General features: G+C 44.2%; 1 protein-coding gene across 1 annotated transcript in view; it reads right to left on the reverse strand.

Annotated features, from left to right (window-relative positions):
- LOC134205284 (synaptic vesicular amine transporter-like) overlaps positions 1-21,846 on the reverse strand; it is a 37,629-nt gene extending 15,783 nt beyond the window's left edge. Inside the window, exon 1 of the mRNA XM_062680411.1 lies at positions 21,264-21,846. Coding sequence (XP_062536395.1) covers positions 21,264-21,366 — 103 coding nt within the window. The 5' untranslated portion in view covers positions 21,367-21,846. The remainder of the gene's footprint in view (positions 1-21,263) is intronic.

The following is a 21,846-nucleotide window of genomic DNA, read 5'->3' on the forward strand; positions in this document are numbered from 1 at the left end:
CAAATAAATTTGGATTTTTACATATAATCGGTAGATAAACAAATCCACAAAATTTGATAAAAATCGGTGTAAGTCGATTACAAGTGGTTCGGTCACTTGGTATGGAATGACCCATATGCAACATTGAGAGTTCGAATCAAGTCTAATGTGAAACTTGCCACATTGTACGGTAAATTGGGGCACGCGAAATATGTGATTTCACGAAATTGGCATATATGATTGCTTATGTTTGACGTGCTATCCGCAACGGCAGAATCAATTCATAGTCTAGAATCAGTTATACAAACTAAAATCATTAGCCACTTACTCTGAATACTACACGCCCGTTATGCCTAACGTCCATTATGCCAATCGTACTTATGCCTAACGTCCTTATGTCTAACGTACTTATGCCTAACGGGGTATACCCGAAAAACGATGTAGTTCCTTCATTCAATTCAGGCATTTAGTCGGTTTAAGGTAAAGGAAGATATGATGCCTTCTTTCAAAGGATTCATTTTCCCGGCAGCAGGCAAGAGAGGATATGACTCTTTCTTTCAAATCAGGCATTTGCTCGGTTTGGGGCTAGGGGAGATTTGATCCCTTCTTTAAGGGCAGATGAGAAGACAGGATATCTTCTATAACATACGATTTAAAAGCATTCTTCCAACGATTCTGAGCTCGTTTAGGCAAACCAACATTACTAGCAGAAATATCAAGGCTACCGCTGCTTCGTTCTGGTAATTTTCCTAAACGTTGTTTGTCAAAACGTAGAAAAATGCGCTCAGAATCAGCGACAGAAGACTTTTTTTACCTTTGGCTGTAATCATGGTTTCGCAAGATATGCTACTTTCAATTTAGGTAATTGCTCGGCTTAAGGCAAAGGCAAATATGATCCTTTTTTTCGAAGGATGCAGTCCCGATCAGGAATACATAACAAAATTGTAACTCAATTCTATCAATGGTTGTTATTTAAAACAACGTGTGTTATAATTAGATAATTCGATAAAAATGTGTCTTCGGCCAGTTTTATTTCATATCAAAATTATAACAACATTAGATATGTATATTTACACAAAATAATTGCCTACATTTTTTGATATTGGAAAGAAGCGGAGGTAATCACCTCCAGTATAACTTGAATCAATGTTCGATGTGAATAGCTAGTACAAAGTTAATTGCCTACATTATGGATGCAAATCCGGCGTTGTAGCGTACCACATTTTTATACGTGATGTAGGCAATTACCATGAAAGTAGATTTTTGTACCTCATTATCATATCAACGGTTGTTATAATGTTGAAATGAAGGTAACAACCTCTGATATAATTATGTTACGGCTAGAGGGAATTTTGATATAATTTTTGTTATTTTAACAACTAACCAGCCAATTTTATAACACATTTTGTTACATTATTTTTCTGAAATAAATAACTCCCCTTGTTATAATTTTGTTATGCATTCTTGATCGGGGTTGCCTAGTAGCAGACAAAAGATATGACTCCTTATTTCAATTCAAGCATATGTTCAGATGAAGGGGAGGGCAGATATCACCCCTTTTGTTAAGTCAGACATTTGTTCAGTTTAAATATAGTTATACACTAATAGATTAAGATCGATGATTAGAAGTAATGTCTGTGTGTATGAGCGTTTTAGAATAGCGCCTTTTTAGAAAATAATTTTCATTACGCATGAGAAAATAAGAATCCATTTCCTAATAAAAGGGAGAAATGCACAATGGTCAAGTTTTTCTGCAATCCCTAACATGGAAAACAAAAGCTAGTCACCAATGTCAAATCAGTTCAAAGGTCTAATAACAAATATGCCAAACGACCATTATTTCAAACGGCCGTAATATTTGTAAATGAATTTTAATCACTTCATTCCAAGCCGCTGTCTCTATAGAAGCAGGTACCGATCTGTCAGGTGCTTGCGTTGAACAAGTAAAGCGTGAGTAAAATGTAGGTCGGTATTGGGGCATCCCGTCTTTAATAAAACGCACCGTTCAACGGCACACTACATATGATCTCACCTAAGTAGTATGCAATGTATCCAAGGCAATGAGCAATAAGGATAACTTTCCGTTATATTTCACAATTCACGTTAAAATACGTTTTACTGATATCTCCTGTAGTACAAAAACCAATTCTCCCGTAGTCAAATGGTAGCGTTCAACTGACAATACAGACTTATTCCCCAACAGCACAATCTATGAGAAAGACCGGGGGTTTGGGAACCATTTCCCCTACATATACCGTGCAAACTCAAACTTCGGACCCTTAAGCACTTTCTGATATACAATCATCCTGTTTACTCACATATCAAATCACAACGTTCAAATCACCATTGCAATCACTAAGTATAGTATTCATCTTTGAACTATGTATTTAATATGAGCAATATATTGCGAATAACGTTTGCAATTTATGAAAATGTCCGGCTTGTGTTCGATTCAAACCTCGGACACCGGCGGGGTTGGATTCATATTTCGGACACGAGGATTCAAACTTCGGACACCTGATTACTCAGTACCGGGAAGAATAATTGAAAACAATTCTAACTGACAGCTCAGACTGTCTTTTGATCATTTCATCGCATTGTTTTAACAAGTCTTATTATAATGTTACTATACTAAAAGCTAAAACTATTAGTCCATCCGATCCAGCTTGACGAAACATTTCGATGAAATATTTCAGAAAATTTCCCATACGAATTGAGGCGTCCGAAGTTTGAGTGTGTCCGAAATTTGATTATCCACGGTACTCAAGGTTGATAACCGCTATATTAAGCTATTTAATATACCCGATTTTTTTTTAAACGGGGATGCGTTCTATGTAAAAAAAAGTTTTCAGTTGAAAATTTGAATATCCGTGTACAGGGAATGAGTATTCGAGCAACGCCTAAGAGCACCTCCACGGGAGTTCTCATCGCTATTCTCATTATAGCTCTCCCTCTCGAGTGCTATTTTAGGATAGCACCCCATCTTTCCACCGGTGGTTTCTATTTTAATTGAAGCGACTTCATAAACATATTGAGTTCTCACCGGGCGTTGCTAAAAGTAGCCTTCTTTTCCTTCAATGACGCTACATTCTAACTGGAACTAGACCTGCTTTTCGACTTGGTATTTTTTATGTATTTTTTAGTGATTTTTTTATATAAAATTTCCTCATTTAGTAATTACAAGTTTTTCTATGCCATTGTAAGGCAATCACGATATATACACTATGCCCAGGAAGTCGATAATGTTTTCCAAACGAAAGCATCCTTGACTGGATCGAAAAAAGAACTAGCCATCTCCGGATTGGCAATCTACGCTTTTACCCGCAAGGCTAACTGGAGACCCGGCATAGTACAAAACACTTTTTTAAACCATTATTCTTTCTGGATTTTTCTTCCTTCCAGGTATTTCCCTCGACAATCGAATAAATTTCTCCATCAGCTTACCTACCTCTAAGTGAAACTGTGCACCATGGTCCACCGGAAATTTAGGGGGTTTGGTGTCAGGCCCTACAAGCTAGCAAAAAAAAAAAACTCACGCGACGAACAATCAACAAGAGAGTACGGACCGGAACCATCGGCGAAGACCACTGCGACGAAAAGGGACTAGCGATTGGAAACTCGGTTCGTGGAACTGCAAATCTCTCAACTTCATCGGGAGCACACGCATACTCGCCGATGTACTCAAGGACCGTGGATTCGGCATCGTAGAGCTGCAGAAGGTTTATTGGAAGGGATAAATGGAGCGAACGTTTAGAGGTAATCATACCATCTACCAGAGCTGCGGCAACACACATGAGCTGGGAACAGCAACACACATGAGGACGCATTCTACGCGCAGCTGGAACGTGAGTACGACAGCTGCCCAAGCCACGACGTCAAAATCATCATAGGAGATTTGATCGCTCAGGTTGGACAAGAGGAGTAGTTTAGACCGACTATTGGAAAGTTCAGCGCTCACCGGCTGACGAACGAAAACGGCCTACGACTAATTGATTTCGCTGCCTCCAAGAATATGGCCATTCGCAGCACCTACTTCCAACACAGCCTTCCGTATCGGTACACCTGGAGATCACCACTGCAGACAGAATCACAAATCGACCCCGTCCTGATTGATGGACGAAACTTCTCCGACATTATCGACGTCAGGACATATCGTGGCGCTAACATCGACTCTGACCACTATCTGGTGATGGTTAAACTGCGCCCAAAACTATCCGTCATCAACAATGTTCGGTACCGACGACCGCCGCGGTACAACCTAGAGTGACTGAAGCAACCTGATGTCGCCACTGCATACGCACAGCATCTCGAGGCAGCGTTGCCGGAAGAGGGTGAGCTCGATGGTGCCCCTCTTGAGGACTGCTGGAATACAGTTAAAGCAGCCATTAACGACGCAGCGGAGAAGAACGTCGGGTGTATGGAACGAAGTCGACGGAATGATTGGTTCGACGAAGAGTGCAGACAGATTCTGGAGGAGAAGGACGCAGCGCGGGCGGTCGCGCTGCAGCAAGGTACCCGGCAGAACGTGGAACGTTATAGACGGAAGCGGAGACAACAGACTCGCCTTTTTCAGAGGAAGAAACGCCGCCTGGAAGAAGCGGAGTGCGAGGAGATGGAACAGCTGTGCCGTTCTCAAGAAACACGCAAGTTCTACCAGAAGCTCAACGCATCCCGCAAAGGCTTCGTGCCGCGAGCCGAAATGTGCCGGGATAAGGATGGGAGCATCTTGACGGACGAACGTGTGGTGATCGAAAGGTGGAAGCAGCACTACGAGGAACATCTGAATGGCGCTGAGAGTACAGGCAGTGAAAGTCGAGGCAGCGGAGGAGATGACTACGTCAGTTCAGCGGACGATGGAAGCCAACCAGCCCCCACCTTGAGGGCAGTTGAGGATGCCATTCAACAGCTAAAGACCAATAAAGCAGCTGGTAAGGATGGTATCGGAGCTGAGCTCATCAAGATGGGCCCGGAAAAGCTAGCCACTTGTCTGCATAAATTGATAGTCAGAATTTGAGAAACTGAACAGCTACCGGAGGAGTGGAAAGAAGGGGTTATATGCCCCATCTACAAGAAAGGCGACAAGCTGGAGTGTGAGAACTTTCGAGCGATCACCATCCTTAATGCCGCCTACAAAGTGATATCCCAGATCATCTTCCGTCGTCTGTCACCATTAGTGAACGAGTTCGTGGGAAGTTATCAAGCCGGCTTCGTTGACGGCCGCTCGACAACGGTCCAGATCTTTACTGTACGGCAAATCCTCCAAAAATGCCGTGAATACCAGGTCCCAACGCATCATCTGTTCGATGATTTCAAGGCGGCATACGACAGTAGGGGAACTGGGGGTAGGACGCCCACGTTAAGGAAAATGCCATTTTTATCAATGAAAACCACCATTTCAGCCAGTTTTCATCAGCGCATACTGAAGAACAGCATATCTGCGACTGACTACCGATAACAGATATCTAATTGTCCATTTTATTGCACAGAAATTTGGTTTTTAAAAAGCACCCTAAAAATATTGATTTTGAAACCATGCGGGGTGAGATGCGCCAGTGGATGGATTAAAACGCGCATGTGCTTATCGTACTGATTTTCATTTCAATTGCCTACATTAAGGCAATTAACCGAATGTTTCAGCTGTTTCGGTCATACGAAATGAGCATGGGCGTAATGCCCCACACCGACCTCAGAAGTTTGAAGGCCCATAAAATCGTTTTAAAACCATTTTTGACGACGATTTCGTGTGGAACATAAAGAACATGAGTAAGCAGCATGGCTCATGGCTCAATTATTAATTTATCAATGTATAACAGCGACAGAAAGACTAAATTCCACCGAGCTAGAATTGCATTAAAACACGCAAAAATCGTTTTTTCAAGTTTTTCATGTATAACTAGAGAAAAATCATGAAATATATGTATCCAATTGCAATATTTTTCATTGCTTTATCGTATAGACTATTGAAAATAATCAATATGGGGATATTTAACCTTATTCAGGGGTGGCGCGTTTTAACCCCTATGGGCGTGCTACCCCCACTTCCCCTATAGACCGCGTAGAGCTATGGAAAATTATGGACGAGAACAGCTTCCCTGGGAAGCTTACCAGACTGATCAAAGCAACGGTGGATGGTGTGCAAAACTGTGTGAAGATTTCGGGCGAACACTCCAGTTCGTTCCAATCACGCCTAGGACTAAGACAAGGTGATGGACTTTCGTGCCTGTTGTTCAACATTGCGCTAGAAGGTATCATGCGGAGAGCCGGGTGTAACAGCTGGGGTACGATTTTCAACAGATCCAGTCAATTTATTTGTTTCGCGGATGACATGGACATTGTCGGCCGAACATTTGCAAAGGTGGCAGAACTGTACACCCGCCTGAAACGTGAAGCAACAAAAGTTGGACTGGTGGTGAATGCGTCAAAGACAAAGTACATGCTTGTGTGCAGAACCGAGCGCGACAGGGCCTGCCTGGGAAGCAGTGTTACGATAGACGGGGATACCTTCGAGGTGGTCGAGGAATTCGTCTACCTCGGATCCTTGCTAACGGCTGATAACAATGTCAGTCGTGAAATACGAAGGCGCATCATCTGTGGAAGTCGGGCCTACTACGGGCTCCAGAAGAAACTGCGGTCAAAAAAGATTCGCCACCGCACCAAATGTGTCATGTACAAGACGTTAATAAGACCGGTAGTCCTCTACGGACATGAAACATGGACAATGCTCGAGGAGGACTTACAAGCACTCGGAGTATTCGAGAGACGGGAGCTTAGGACCATCTTTGGCGGTGTGCAAGAAGACGGTGTGTGGCGGCAAAGAATAAACCACGAGCTCGCCCAGCTCTACGGCGAACCCAATATCCAGAAGGTAGCTAAAGCCGGAAGGGTACGATGGGCAGGATATGTTGCAAGAATGCCGGACAGCAACCCTGCAAAGATGGTGTTCGCTTCCGATCCGGCAGATACGAGACGGCGTGGAGCGCAGCGATTGAGATGGGCAGACCAGGTGCAAAACGACTTGGCGAGAGTGGGACGTATTCGAGGATGGAGAGATGCGGCCTCGAACCGTGTATTGTGGCGTCAAATTGTTTATTCAGTGTTATCTGTTCAGATGTAGACTAAATAAATGAATGAATGCTTCAAGAATTCCCTCTGAAATTGCTGGAAGATTATTTTATAAATATTCCCGACAACTTCTATGACAACTACTTAAGTTATTACCCCAAAATTTCTCCAAGAACGCACCCCTTTAGGATTCAGCCTTCAAGAATTCTCTAGTAAATCCTTCTAAAACAATCTCCCAGTTTTTTCCTCGAGTCCCTTCTGAAATTTTTCCAAGAATTTCTCAAGGAATTTCCCCGAGAAGTCTACAAAGAATCTTTCCATAAATGTCCCGATTGTTTTTCAGAAATTTTCTGGAGGATTTCGGGAGGAGGAATTCTCAAACGAATTTCATAAAAAAATGTAGAAATTCCCGGAAAAAAATTAAAAGGCAGTATTTTCAAATAAAGTTCATAAAGATAATGAAGACAAAATTCAAAGTCATATCTCGATATAAGGTAACTCATTTTTTTTTTCGAAACTTTATATCGAAGCATAAATTTTTTTTATTGTTAAAAAGCTGATTATAGTTCTTGAAAACAAAAAAAATAACCTGATCATCTACCAGGTATATTTATCCTTTCTTATGTAATTTTTGTTAGTTATTTTTGGAATACAAAAATTATCATTTTCGGTTCAATTTATTTAGCTTCTTGTATTACTGCACTCAACTTTCATCAAAAGGAGGATTTTGAAGGTGAAAGGTCTCCATTAGCGAATTCCAGAATTGGTTACTTAGGGTGGAATGACTAATAGCGGAACAGCTGGACGCCATCATCGACTTTGCGTCATCGAAGCATAATATCAGTAAGGACCTCAAGAGGAGCTTGCTGAAACTTCGAAATTCGATGTTAGAGGCCAAGCTGGAGAGGGCGATCGGGACGGCCAAGTCTAAACCCGTGAAATCCGTGGAGTCGAGGTCTACCCAGACTGAGGCTCAAGGATTCGCGGACTCGGGCAAGGTCGAATCGACCGAGGGCGTGCCAGGGAAGACGGTGGTGCCAAAGTCTACCCAGACTGAGGCTCAAGTATTCGCGGGCACGTCGGGGGTGACTGCTCCAACGGAGCAGACACACAAACGGGGGAGACAGTCGCTAAGGGATGAGCTCCCTGGGGGCCGCTCCAAAACGCGGAGGGTTACTACCCGAACAAGGGTAGTGGGGCTGGGAAGCTGAACCCCAGCCAGGTACCTCCAAAACCGGGGGAGGAAGGACCTGGAAAGATCCGTCCACCCAGGAAAGAGGTATGGGGTTACTGCAGGCTGAGAGCTCTCAGCCGCCCCAGACCAGGGAAATAGAGGGAGATGACGCCTCCTGGACCCTGGTCAAGAACAAGAGAAAACCGAAGACGTCAAGGGCCGAAACGATGGCCCAAGCGAATGAGGGTAGCAAGAAGTCTAGGGTAGGCGCCAATCGCTCCAGGGGAGATGCCCTAGTCATCACGGTGAACAAGGCCAAGTACTCGGACGTCTTGAAGGCGATGAGGAGTAACGTCAAGCTCGGTGAACTCGGCGCCGACATACGTCGAATAAGATGTACCCGGATGGGCGAGATGATCCTCGAGCTAAAGCGGGGCGTCTCGCAAAAGGGCGCCGCCTACAAGAAGTTGGCGGAGGAAGTCCTTGGCGAGACGGTCAAGGTGAGGGCACTCACGACGGAGGTGAATCTAAGGGATAAAGACCTGGACGAGATCACCGAAGTCGAAGAGCTCGTCACGGCACTGCGGCGACAGTGTGAAGTGGAGGCGTCCACCGCAGCCGTTCGGCTACGGAAAGGTCCGGCAAGGACGCAGGTAGCATTGGTTCGGCTATCTTTAGCGGACGCCTCCAAGGTAGTCAAGTTAGGGAGCGTCAAGGTGGGATGGTCGGTGTGCCCTGTGGGCATATACGAGCAACCCGAAGTTTGCTTCAAGTGCCTGGAACCGGGGCACAAGCAATGGAACTGCAAAGGCCCTGACAGAAGCAATCTCTGCCGACGCTGCGGATTGGAGGGACATAAGGCACAATGCTGCACGAACCCTCCCAATTGTTTGATTTGTTCCAGCAAAGCTGTGAACAGCAAGCACCCCATGGGGGTTCGATGTGCCCGGCGTTTAAGCGTGCTGCAAAATCACAGTGCAGGTAACGCAGCTGGCTTGCTCGGCCTCACCCGAGTGTTTGTGTGCGCAGGTTTAAAGGAAACGGCAGAACACGTGTTGTTCGAGTGCCCACGTTTTCGCGCAATGCGTGACCACTGCCACATGTGGTCTGGACACTACCCCGGACAACCTAGTCCGGAGAATATGTAAAGATGAAGTTGGCTGGAACGCCGTTTTATCGGCTATCGTCCAAATCGTCTCGGAGCTACACATAAGGTGGCGCGTGGACTCAAGGATCGCTAGTTCAGGCGCAAACAAGAGGTGGTCCAAGGGTTCGGAGTCGGCTTCATGGGTCATACCGGTGGTCATGCCCTGTGGTCGAACTCGATTTTTTAATCGAACAAGTTGTAACCGTTGGTTACAAGTTCAACTTGTAGCTCCTCCACAAGTATATTTTATAATCATATTTGCCCCTTGAACATTCCCTATATCCATAATAATACGCCCTTTACGGAAAAAAACATAATCACTAACACCATAATAGAACAGCTGCTGCCCTCATATGGCTTGGTGAGTGTAAAAGCGCTGCACCACTCTCACGCCTCGCATTGTTTGGGTGACAAATTCGCTGTATAACAGTTTGAACTGACAGGGCAAAATATCACCCAGCCCTCTATTGTTCGCCAACAGATGGAGTACTTAAAAATAGGGTGTGTGGTCAAATTGTAGACACAAAAAATAAAAGAATGCAATTTATGATGCAACAACTGCATTTCACAGGTGGGCATTTTTATTATAAAAGCGCGGTAAGGTGATTCAATCACTCTTATCGATCGTGATCTCTGAACAGAGTAGAAGTGCGCGCGTGGGTAGTGTTAGTATTGTGAAGGAAAAATTGTGAAGCCTTTTGTGTGGTGAAATTGTTAAAATCTAAGTTTGTTCTCTTTTTGTGTTAGGTCTTAAAACTATTGTTAGTAGAATGGAAGGAATAGAAAAGTTTTAGTAAACATGCATAATACAAACATTAGTACGGTTAGTTATTTGCTAAAAGTTAAATATTTCTAAAACTAATGTGTTAATTCCTATAGCAAAAACGCAAAAGTTACTGTCCTTAACTTAGTGACAAACAACAAATAATTTGAAGACAAACAAACAAGAAAAAGGTAATTATTTGTACTGAAAGTGGCAAATTGTAAGAGGCTTTAGTTAGTGACGTCACGGGGTATTAATTCGTGTGTTTAGGTCCGGAAAGAGGACCTTTTTTTTTCCGACCTTTCTTCTATTTTAAACAGAAGTGTCCGGAGGCCGATTTCCCGGATACCATCGCGTACCTCGCCGATCGAACGCCGTCATTGACAATTCCGCCATCTTTGCCACCAGTGACTGGCAAAACACAGCTACCAACCGTCATCTCGGTAGCTCAATTCCGCCAGCGTATTCCTCGTCGACTGGCAACAGCACCATTACCATCCTCAACCCGGTGGTCTGATTCCGCCATCTCCGTCACCATTGACTGGCCAAAACCCGCCACGAACACTTGGTGGTACACTTCCGCCATCTTCGTCAACATTGACTGGCCACGCCACCACTACCATCGTTACCGGTAGTATGATTCCGCCATCTTCATCATAATTGACCGGCCAGAACGGTAGCTTTCGCCCGGAGGCGACCAAACACTACCCAAGAATGGACACCACGAAACCACAACAAATGATCCGGATCACGCAAGTACCCCATATAAGTGACGTCAATAATAAATTGTAAAAATGTAAAAAGCCTCAGTGGTAGCCCATTCATTTAGAGCGCAGCCCTGGGTAATAATAATTCCACCGCTTCTTCGTTTTTCCGCTTTGTTTCGGACTCGAAAAGGAGTCATCAGGCCTCGCTGTCCGGAGATCCGTCGAATCGGTATTAGTCGAAGTCCTTGTGAAGGTAGTTGATTGTTTCCCCCCCCCCCCCCCCCCTATTTCTATGTGCAATATCTGTGTGAATAACGTCTAGTTCCTGTTATCCCAAGTGTCCTTAAATTAGTATGAGGAAGTGAGAGCTTAAGCTATCCTGATTAAACGACCCTGTAGATTTACTAATCCCCCTAATCCCTGAGCAACCGAGTTACAAAGTGGCCGCGCGAAGAACAACATGGTATCGTCGCTTTCGCGGCGTCGGTCAACCGGGCGGGCTCCGAGCCCGAGGACGGAAAGGGGTCCTCCTCAAGGCTGGGGAAGGCGTAGGCACCGCGTCGGCAAGTCCCTCTGTGTGCTGGCGAATAGGCCCTATCGCAGAAAGGTCAATTTGGGGTGCACGCGGCATCATCATTCTTGATACCAGTCGTGCAGAGAGCAGCAGGCGCGAAGTCGACCCTTCCCACCTTCCGAGGACATAGGGCGTGGTAAGGCCACCTGGAAAGCCGGCAATGCGCTGGCACGATACCATGGTGCTCTTCTAAAAAAGCGAGTCACGATGTTCGATGCTGCAAGGACACGCAGCTATCCTCGAGGAATGCATTACTTTCTGGTTGTACCGAAGGGACTATGGGCTTGGCGGCAATGGAAATGGTTTAGCGGGTCGGGGATGTAGTCCTGCCTCCCTCGTTTACTGTTGGAGGTGACCCCTAACCCCGCACTTCCTGGACAACCCAGGATGTCTGTTGAGTAGATTTCCCCTCCATTGCTTAGGAAAAAAAACACATTTCATAAGTGATGTTTATAAAAGCACACAAAACCATTTTTCACGCGAGGAATGCGTGGCCTCGAATAAGCAGTAATTGATTTTATGAGTAAAGCCATATCGATCATAGTTGAGTAATCACATTTCAAAAATTTGAATTTGTGACAAATATGTTCCATATGAAGATTTGTACATATATGTAAATATGTATTTTGTTAAAGTTTCAAAAAGAATGCGGCTTTTATAATTTTATTAGATTTTATTGTGTTTGTCAATGTAAAATGAGCTTGAAAACTTTAACAGCAAGTTCTTCAACATGGAGAAGGAAATGACTTTAACGCGAATATGTGGAAGAATTAATTGTGGAAGAATTAATCTCTCGATTTCTAGCGAATATATTAAGGGCACACTTTGCCTCCAAGCCTAGAAACACCTAAATTTTCAATTACTGATTGTTATTTGCATGTATATTCACTGAAAAGCCACGCTTCAGTTGGAAATAATTATAAATGCACCACCACAAGTGAAATTAATTTATAATTATTTCCTTATAAACATTTCTCAGTAAACTTGTATACAAGAAATAATCATTAAAATAAAACATCCGGCATGTCAGGCTGGGAAGCAAAATGTGTCCTTAATCTAATCGCTAGAAATTGAGATTTTAATCCTAGAACATGACCATTTTGTGTTAAAAACAGCGCTGGCATTAAAATTATTTCCGGGTGTGTATAACAAAGTGGGCTGCAAAATGGTGGGTTGTAATCAAAGAAGAAGTGCCCAACATAGCTCTGGTCCGCACAAGTTCCTATCTCACGCTTCCACGGGTCGTCCGATGACAAAAGACCGCCAGCTAAGGGTTGTGTATTAATGATTATGAATTATGAGATGCTGTATCGCGTCAGCTATCCCTAAGATGGCACAACCGACCCAGCAAAGAAATAAGGACTATGATTGGAAAATCGGTACCTGGAATGTCTGGATCCTAAATGAACCTGGACGAGTGAGCCTTCTGGCTCGTGAACTGCAGAAGGTTGAAGAGAACGTGGCCGCTATTTAAGAAGTCCGATGGCCTAGATCCGAAGAACGTGGATCCCACGATCAACACTGCATTCGAATACAACACCAATCACAGCGACGACGGCGAAAAAGTAGAGCATGGAGTTGGTTTCGTAGTGACGGGCAAGCAGATGAAGCGAGTGATGCGGTGGAATCCCATTGGCGAACGAATCTGTGTGATGAGGATACGGGGCAAATTCTTCAATTACAGCCTAATCAACGTTTACGCACCGACAAACGATAAATCTAAAGACGTGAAGGACACGTTTTATGAATGTCTTGGTAAAGTCTAAGCATGACGTGAAAATTGTTATCGGAGACGCTAAAGGCCGGCGCACAATGGATCCGGAAGGCAATCCGGAAATTTGACAGCTAGTTTGAATACATGCAGTCAAACGTAGCAACGCACAATGCATCCGGAATGAGTTTGCGGATTGTACTAAACGCAAAGTAAACCGCAAACCTGTCCGCACAATTTGAACAATCTCAAACTTTGCGGACAGGTTTGCGTCAAAAAATAAACAAATCACGAGAAAATGGTGATTAATTTTTACTTCCACTGGAAATTGCAAGGAATTTCCATTGAAAATTTCAAGGAGATAAAACTTAAATATGTTGAATTTCTATGGGAAAATGTGAGTATGTTTCTAAGGAAATTATGAAGAGTTACAATGGGTAATTCAAAAGAATATCCTCGAAAAACTCTAAGTAAATTTCCTAGGAAATTGTAAGAAATTTTTGTGGAAAATATTGTTAGAATTTTTTAGGGGAAATTGTAAGGAACTACCATACGAAATTGCGAGGAATTCAAACGGGAAATATGTAAAAGGAATTTCTTCGGGCATTTGTGAGAAATTTCCATTAGCATCTAATAGGGATTTCCATCGAAAATTGTATGTAATTTCCATATACATTATTTAAATAATACCAATGGCAAATTACAAGGGATCTCTATTGAAAATAGAAAGGAATTTCTAAGGAAAATAATATGGGATTTTTATGGGAAATTGTTAGTAATTTCCATGAGAAACTGTTATGGGATTTTTCATGAAAAAAATATGCGGTATATCCATGGAAAACCATAAACAGAGAAGAGCTTCCATGAGAAACCATGGATAATTGTATGGAGTTTCCATTGAATTTTCTAGAGGAATTTCTATAAGAACATTTGATGAATTGCAATTGGCAAACTGCTAGTAAATTTGTGAAGAATTTCAAAGGGGAATTCTAAAGAATTATTATGAGAATTTGTAAGGAATATCCATGAGAAACTGTTGGGAATATCAACACTAAATTGTTAAAAGTTTCATAGGGCAATTCGAAGAAATTTCCATGGCAAATTGTGAACGTAATTGTAAGAAAATTCAATAAGAACTGTCAGGAAATTTCATGGAACATTATTAAGAACATCAATGGGAAATTGTAACGAATTTCCAAAAGGAATTGCAAGGAATTACTATGAGAAACTGTTAGCGTTTCTCATGGGAAACTGCATGGGAAATCATGAGGAATTTCCATAAGAAATTGTAAGAAATTTCAATTAGAAATTTTAACGAATGTCCATTGAAAATTTAAAGATATTTCAACGGAAATTCCAAGGAAGTTTCAAAAGAATTTTTTTTTTATTTCCATTGTAAATAGCAAGAAATTTAAAAGGTAAATCATAAGGAATTTGAAGTGTCTCCAGGAATTCCTCCGGAAGTGCTTCCAAGAATTTCTCCGGGAGTTCCTGTGAAAATTCCTCTAAAAGTTCCTCCGAAAATTCTTCCCGAAGGTCCTCCAAGAATTATTCTGGAAATTACTCCAGGAATTCCTCTCGAAGTTCCTCCAAAGATCATCCAGGAAATTCCCTGGAAGTTCCTCCATGAATTCCCCCAGAAATTCCTCCAGAAATTACCCAGGAAGTTCCTCCAAAAATACCAAAAAAATGTCCTTCGGAAGTTTCTACAGGGAATCCTCCAGAAATTTGTTCAGGAATTACTTCGGAAGTTTCTATAAAACCTTTCGCTTAATCCTCCAAAAATTCCACCTGGAGTTCCTCCGGTAATTCATCCAGGAATTTCTCTGGAACTTCCTTAAGGAATCGCCCCGGAGTTCCTTCATGAATTCCTCCCCAAGTTCATCAAAGAATTATTCCAGAAGTTTTTCCAGGAATTCCTCCAGAAGTGCTTCCAGAAAATTCCTCCGTAAGTTCTCCCAGGAGCTCCCCCTAAAGATCCTCCAGGATTTCCCCTGGAAGATTCCTCCACGAATTCCCCCGGAAGTTCCTCCTGGAATTCCTCCAAAAATTCCTTAAAAACTTCCTTAGGGTGTTTCTATAGGGGATCCTCCAAAAAAATCGACAAGAATTCCTTCGGAAGTTTCTACAAAAAAATCCTTTGCAAAATCTTCTAAAAATTCATCCGGTTATTCCTCCGACAGTTCCCCCGGAAATTGCTCCGACAAATCCCCGGGAATTCCTCCGAAAATGCCTCCAGGAGTTCCCCCTAAGCTCTTCCAGGAATACTTCCGGAAGTTCCCCGGGAATTCCTCCGGAAATGCCTCCAGGAGTTCCCCCTAAGCTCTTCTTGGAATTCCTCCGGAAGTACCTCCGGAAATTCCTTCGGAAGTTCCTCCGGGAATTCCTCCGGAAGTTCCTCCGGGTATTCCTCCGAAAGTTCCTCCGGGAATTCCTTCGGTAGTTCCTCCGGGAATTCCTCCGGAAGTTCCTCCGTAAGTTCCTCCGGAAGTTCCTCCGGGAATCAGTCCGGAAGTTCCTCCGGGAATTCCTCCGGAAGTTACTCCGGAAGTTCATCCGCGAATTCCTCCGGAAGTTACTCCGGAAATTCATCCGGGAATTCCTCCGGAAGTTCCTGCGGGAACTCCTCCGGAAGTTCCTCCGGAAATTCCTCCGGAAGTTACTCCGGAAGTTCATCCGAGAATTCCTTCGGAAGTTACTCCGGAAGTTCCTCCGAGAATTCCTCCGGAAGTTCCTCCGGAAATTCCTCCGGAAGTTCCTCCGGAAATTCCTCCGGAAGTTCCTCCGGGAATTCCTCCGGAAGTTCCTCCGGGAATTCCTCCGGGAATCCCTCCGGAAGTTCCTCCGGGAATTACCGGAGGAACTTCCGGAAGAATTACCGGAGGAACTTCCGGAGGAATTACCGGAGGAACTTCCGGAAGAATTACCGGAGGAACTTCCGGAGGAATTACCGGAGGAACTTCCGGAGGAATTACCGGAGGAACTTCCGGAAGAATTACCGGAGGAACTTCCGGAGGAATTCCCGGAGGAACTTCCGGAGGAATTCCCGGAGGAACTTCCGGAGGAATTCCCAGAGGAACTTCCGGAGGAATTCCCGGAGGAACTTCCGGAGGAATTCCCGGAGGAACTTCCGGAGGAATTCCCGGAGGAACTTCCGGAGGAATTCCTGGAGGAACTTCCGGAGGAATTTCCGGAGGAACTTCTGAAGGAATTCCCGGAGGAACTTCCGGAGGAATTCCCGGAGGAACTTCCGGAGGAATTCCCGGAGGAATTCCCGGAGGAACTTCCGGAGGAATTCCCGGAGGAACTTCCGGAGGAATTCCCGGAGGAACTTCCGGAGGAATTCCAGGAGGAACTTCCGGAGGAACTTCCGGAGGAATTCCCGGAGGAACATCCGGAGGAATTCCCAGAGGAACTTCCGGAGGAATTCCCAGAGGAACTTCCGGAGGAATTCCCAGAGGAACTTCCGGAGGAATTCCTGGAGGAACTTCCGGAGGAATTCCCAGAGGAACTTCCGGAGGAATTCCCAGAGGAACTTCCGGAGGAATTCCCAGAGGAACTTCCGGAGGAATTCCCAGAGGAACTTCCGGAGGAATTCCCAGAGGAACTTCCGGAGGAATTCCCAGAGGAACTTCCGGAGAAATTCCCAGAGGAACTTCCGGAGGAATTCCCAGAGGAACTTCCGAGGAATTCCCAGAGGAACTTCCGGAGGAATTCCCAGAGGAACTTCGGAGGAATTCCTAGAGGAACTTCCGAAGGAATTCCTGGAGGAACTTCCGGAGGAATTCCTAGAGGAACTTCCGGAGGAATTTCTAGAGGAACTTCCGGAGGAATTCCTGGAGGAACTTCCGGAGGAATTCCTGGAGGAACTTCCGGAGGAATTCCTGGAGGAACTTCCGGAGGAATTCCTGGAGGAACTTCCGGAGGAATTCCTGGAGGAACTTCCGGAGGAATTCCTGGAAGAACTTCCGGAGGATATTCCTGGAGGAATTTTCGGAGAAAGTCCAGGAGGAACTTCCGGAGGAATTCCAGGAGGAACTTCCGGAGGAATTCCTGGAAGAACTTCCGGAGGATATTCCTGGAGGAGCTTCCGGAGGAATTCCTGGAGGATCTTCCGGAGGATATTCCTGGAGGATCTTCCGGAGGATATTCCTGGAGGATCTTCCGGAGGATATTCCTGTAGGAACTCCCGGAGGATATTCCTGGAGGAACTCCCGGAGGATATTCCTGGAGGAACCCCCGAAGGATATTCCTGGAGGAACCCCCGGAGGATATTCCTGGAGGATCTTCCGGAGGATATTCCCGGAGGGACTTCCGGAGGAATTCCCGGAGGAATTCCCGGAGGAACTTCCGGAGGAATTCCCGGAGGAACTTCCGGAGGAATTCCCGGAGGAACTTCCGGAGGAACTTCCGGAGGAATTCCCGGAGGAACATCCGGAGGAATTCCCAGAGGAACTTCCGGAGGAATTCCCAGAGGAACTTCCGGAGGAATTCCCAGAGGAACTTCCGGAGGAATTCCCAGAGGAACTTCCGGAGGAATTCCCAGAGGAACTTCCGGAGGAATTCCCAGAGGAACTTCCGGAGGAATTCCCAGAGGAACTTCCGGAGGAATTCCCAGAGGAACTTCCGGAGGAATTCCCAGAGGAACTTCCGGAGGAATTCCTTGAGGAACTTCCGGAGGAATTCCTAGAGGAACTTCCGGAGGAATTTCTAGAGGAACTTCCGGAGGAATTCCTGGAGGAACTTCCGGAGGAATTCCTGGAGGAACTTCCGGAGGAATTCCTGGAGGAACTTCCGGAGGAATTCCTGGAGGAACTTCCGGAGGAATTCCTGGAAGAACTTCCGGAGGATATTCCTGGAGGAATTTTCGGAGAAAGTCCTGGAGGAGCTTCCGGAGGATATTCCTGGAGGAACTTCCGGAGAATTCCTGGAGGAACTTCCGGAGAATTCCTGGAGGAACTTCCGGAGGAATTCCTGGAGGATCTTCCGGAGGATATTCCTGGAGGATCTTCCGGAGGATATTCCTGGAGGAACTCCCGGAGGATATTCCTGGAGGAACTCCCGGAGGATATTCCTGGAGGAACTCCCGGAGGATATTCCTGGAGGAACTCCCGGAGGATATTCCTGGAGGAACCCCCGGAGGATATTCCTGGAGGAACTTCCGGAGGAATTCCTGGAGGAATTTTCAGAGCATTTTCCGAATGTTTTTTTGTAGAAATTTCTGAAAGAATTCCTATAGAAATTTCTGGAGGATTCCCTGTAGAAACATCGGAAGAATTTTTTGAGGAATTACTAGAGGAATTCCTGGAAGAACTTCCGGATTAATTTCTGGAGGAATTTCCGGAGGAATCCCTGGAGGAGCTTTCGAAAATTTCTGAAGGATTCTTTATAAAACTTCCGAAGATATCGTTTGTGAAATTTCTGGAGGAATTCCTGGAGCATTTTCTGAATGATTTTTGGATTTTCTGGATTATTTTTTGTATTAACTTTCGAGGGAATTCCTGTAGACATCTCTAGAGGACCCCCTATAGAAACTTCTAAAAGAAATTTGTTTAGTAATTTTTGGAAAAATTCCTGACGGAACTTGCATAGGAATTCTTGGAGAATCCTCCCTTGGTATTCTTGAAGGAATTTCCGAAGAAATTTTTAAGTAAACTATTGATAGTTCATGTGAAATTTTCTGAAGGATATCCTGTAGAAACTTCCGGAGAAAATTTTGTAGGCATTTCTAGAGGAATTCTTGGAGGCACTTCCAGAGTAATTCTTAGAGGAACTTCTAGAAGAATTTACGGAGAAACTTCTGGATAATTTCTCGGAGGAATTTTAGAGGATTTTGAGGAGAATCTCCTGGAGAAACTGCCGAAGGAATTACTGGAGAAAGCTTCGAAAGAATATCTTGAGGTACTTTCGGAGGAAGTCTAGTAGGATTTAATAAAGGAATTCCTGGAGGAACTTGCGGAGGAAGAGATTCCTGGAATGACTTGTGGGGAAACTTGCATAGGAAACACCTAAATCAATCACGATTTATAATTAATCTCCATTCTCCAATGTCCAAAAATTCAGTTTGAATTCTCCTTCAAATTTTCTGAATACTTTAATGACTTGTCTAAATAAATATAAGCTCAAAATCTCGAGCGCCAGAGATACATATATCCATTCCGTAATAACTTATTTGGAACTCAACAGCGACAAGAAAATGTTAACTGCTCAACTGTCAAAACCGTATGCATTGTGGGTTGCTTATCCGTTTTGCGTACGTTTTGTATTTTAGTACAAAACGTATCAAACGGATTACAAAACGCAAACGCAAACGCAACGTATCCATTGTGCTCCGGCTAATAACTAACACTCAACACAACTAACTAACGCTCCGCTACCAATGAAAACGGCCTACTGCTAGTAAATTTCGCTGCTGCCGGATGGCCATCAGTAGCACCTACTTTGCACGAAAGAACATCCGAAAGCACACCTGGAGACACCCAAATGGTGAAACTTGCAACCAGATAGACCATGTTCTGGTGGATGAGCGCCATTTCTCGGATGTTATCGATGTGCGGACATTCAGAGGACCGAACATTGACTCTGATCACTACCTCATTGTCAGTAAAATTCGATCACGGTTGTCAACTGTATCGAACGAAAGATCACAGCGAACGATGCGTTACAATATCCAGCGATTTTCGGCGGAAAGAGTATCAACTGAGTACCGCAAGAAGCTCGACGAACGGATAAGTGCAATCAACATTAGCGACAACATCAACGATCTATGTGAATTGATCCATGGAGCGGTGAGCATAACAGCACGAGAAGCGGTAGGCACTGCACAGAGGCCATCAAGGATGGGTTGGTTCGATGTGGAGTGTCAGAGAGGGACAGACAAGAAGAACGTTGCCAGAAGTCGGATGTTGGTGTCAGGTACCTGATCGAATAGAGATCAGTACAAGGAAGCAAGAGCAGCCGAAAAACGAATCCACCGCAGGAAGAAACACCGCAAGAACAGGTGAGGCGCATGAAAGAATGAAGCAGAATGTTATGCGAAGGTTTTATGAGACTGTCAATGGCGTGCGGAGGAAGACAGCGCCATCTCCCGTCATGTGCAACGACCAAGAAAGGAATTTGCTGACAGATAAAACCGAAGTGGCTGCCAGGTGGAAGCAACACTTCGAGACGTTGTTGAATAGTAGAAGAGACGGTGCATCGATGAGCAGAATAAATATAAGCGGGGCCTCTTCCCCTAACCAGATTTCCATGATTTGAACATCTGATAAGTTAAAAAAAAATGGACCTGAGACAAAACGCACTAGAGGAGGTACTAAACAGCACACTTGCATGGGGCGAAAATAAGTAAACAGTGATCGCATGGTTTTTGGTAAAACTTATTACGAAATTTTTACGGGTGAATTGGAAGAAACACATATGGTTGATTTTCTGTGAAAATCCAATGATCTACATCTGGAAAATGAATATCTAATATTGAAATGTGACAATAATACTCTCTTAGAAATTTACTATTATCGCTTATATGAGAAATTTTATTAGTTGGGCAATTTTGCCCCATGGGTGCGTTATACACTGTTATCCCCTACCATCATTAATCTATTTAGAGGAAGGAATTCTGCTTTGCAATCTTAATTGTAACGATTTTCATGGTTATTTTTACCTTATGTAGCAGTTTTACAACATAGCTAGCTGGTGTTATCTAAAAAGCACTGGCGTCGCGAAGCCTCGCTTTTTACCTGTGCACTGAAACAAAAAATAAAAATTTTGATATTTTGACGGCCCAAATTGAAAATAAAATTATCAGAGTCGTTGAAACCACACCAAGCGTCCATTTGACTGAACTGGAATATTTTGATCGTAGAAGGAAAAAAGGAAATCAACTCATATCAATGCATGCATACATTTGTTGTACGATATCCATGGTTATTGATGGATGTCTGGTACGATTTGTGATTAATTGGATTTACTACACGAAAGCTTGGGTGAACACAAATGTGAATCACATGCATCAAAACTGCTAATCATTGCATTAAATATGGTTGCCGTTAGGTATAGAAAGTGCAGTAATCACACTTCACACGAAAATATTTTACTACGTTTTGATATCTGCACTTTATTCCCAAAACCACGACACGTGTCTACTTACCAATAACCGTTAGAAGCATATTATCCAAAAACAACGTGATATAAACGATAAAAGCGATAAAGGCCCGGTTGTGCCTCTGGCCCTCCCCGATAAAGGAAAACATATTGTAGCAAATGAGCCGTGATTTTCCTACAAAGCTAGCGCAAACAAACTCCGATACTCTGCGACTAATATTCTAAACAGCGTTAACCATACTTCCGACGACAGGTTGGCACTTATCCGGACATCAGTATCACTCGTCATTCGACTGCTAAACTAATCACATTAATATTTAATCAATCGATTCACAGTTCGGCGCCATATCCAGCGCTGCCACACACAAATATGATTGTTCATTCGATTTCGGTTGGCACACTGACTGCCGCCGCCGTTCGTCGTCGGTCGCCGTTTCCGCGGTGCAGCAAAGGACAACGTCTGTCTCCGGGCGCTATCAACAAGTGTTTGTTCCATTTTCCGCAGCTGCTGCTGGTGGTGGCGCCTATTGCCACCCACTACTCCTGGAACCGATTTCACCCGAAGCACGATGGCCCGATCATCCGTGAATATCGTAAATATACTGACTGCGAGAGGTGCTATCGCCCGA

The sequence above is a fragment of the Armigeres subalbatus genome, chromosome 1 (genome assembly GCF_024139115.2).
Source record: "Armigeres subalbatus isolate Guangzhou_Male chromosome 1, GZ_Asu_2, whole genome shotgun sequence".
Lineage (NCBI taxonomy): Eukaryota > Metazoa > Arthropoda > Insecta > Diptera > Culicidae > Armigeres > Armigeres subalbatus.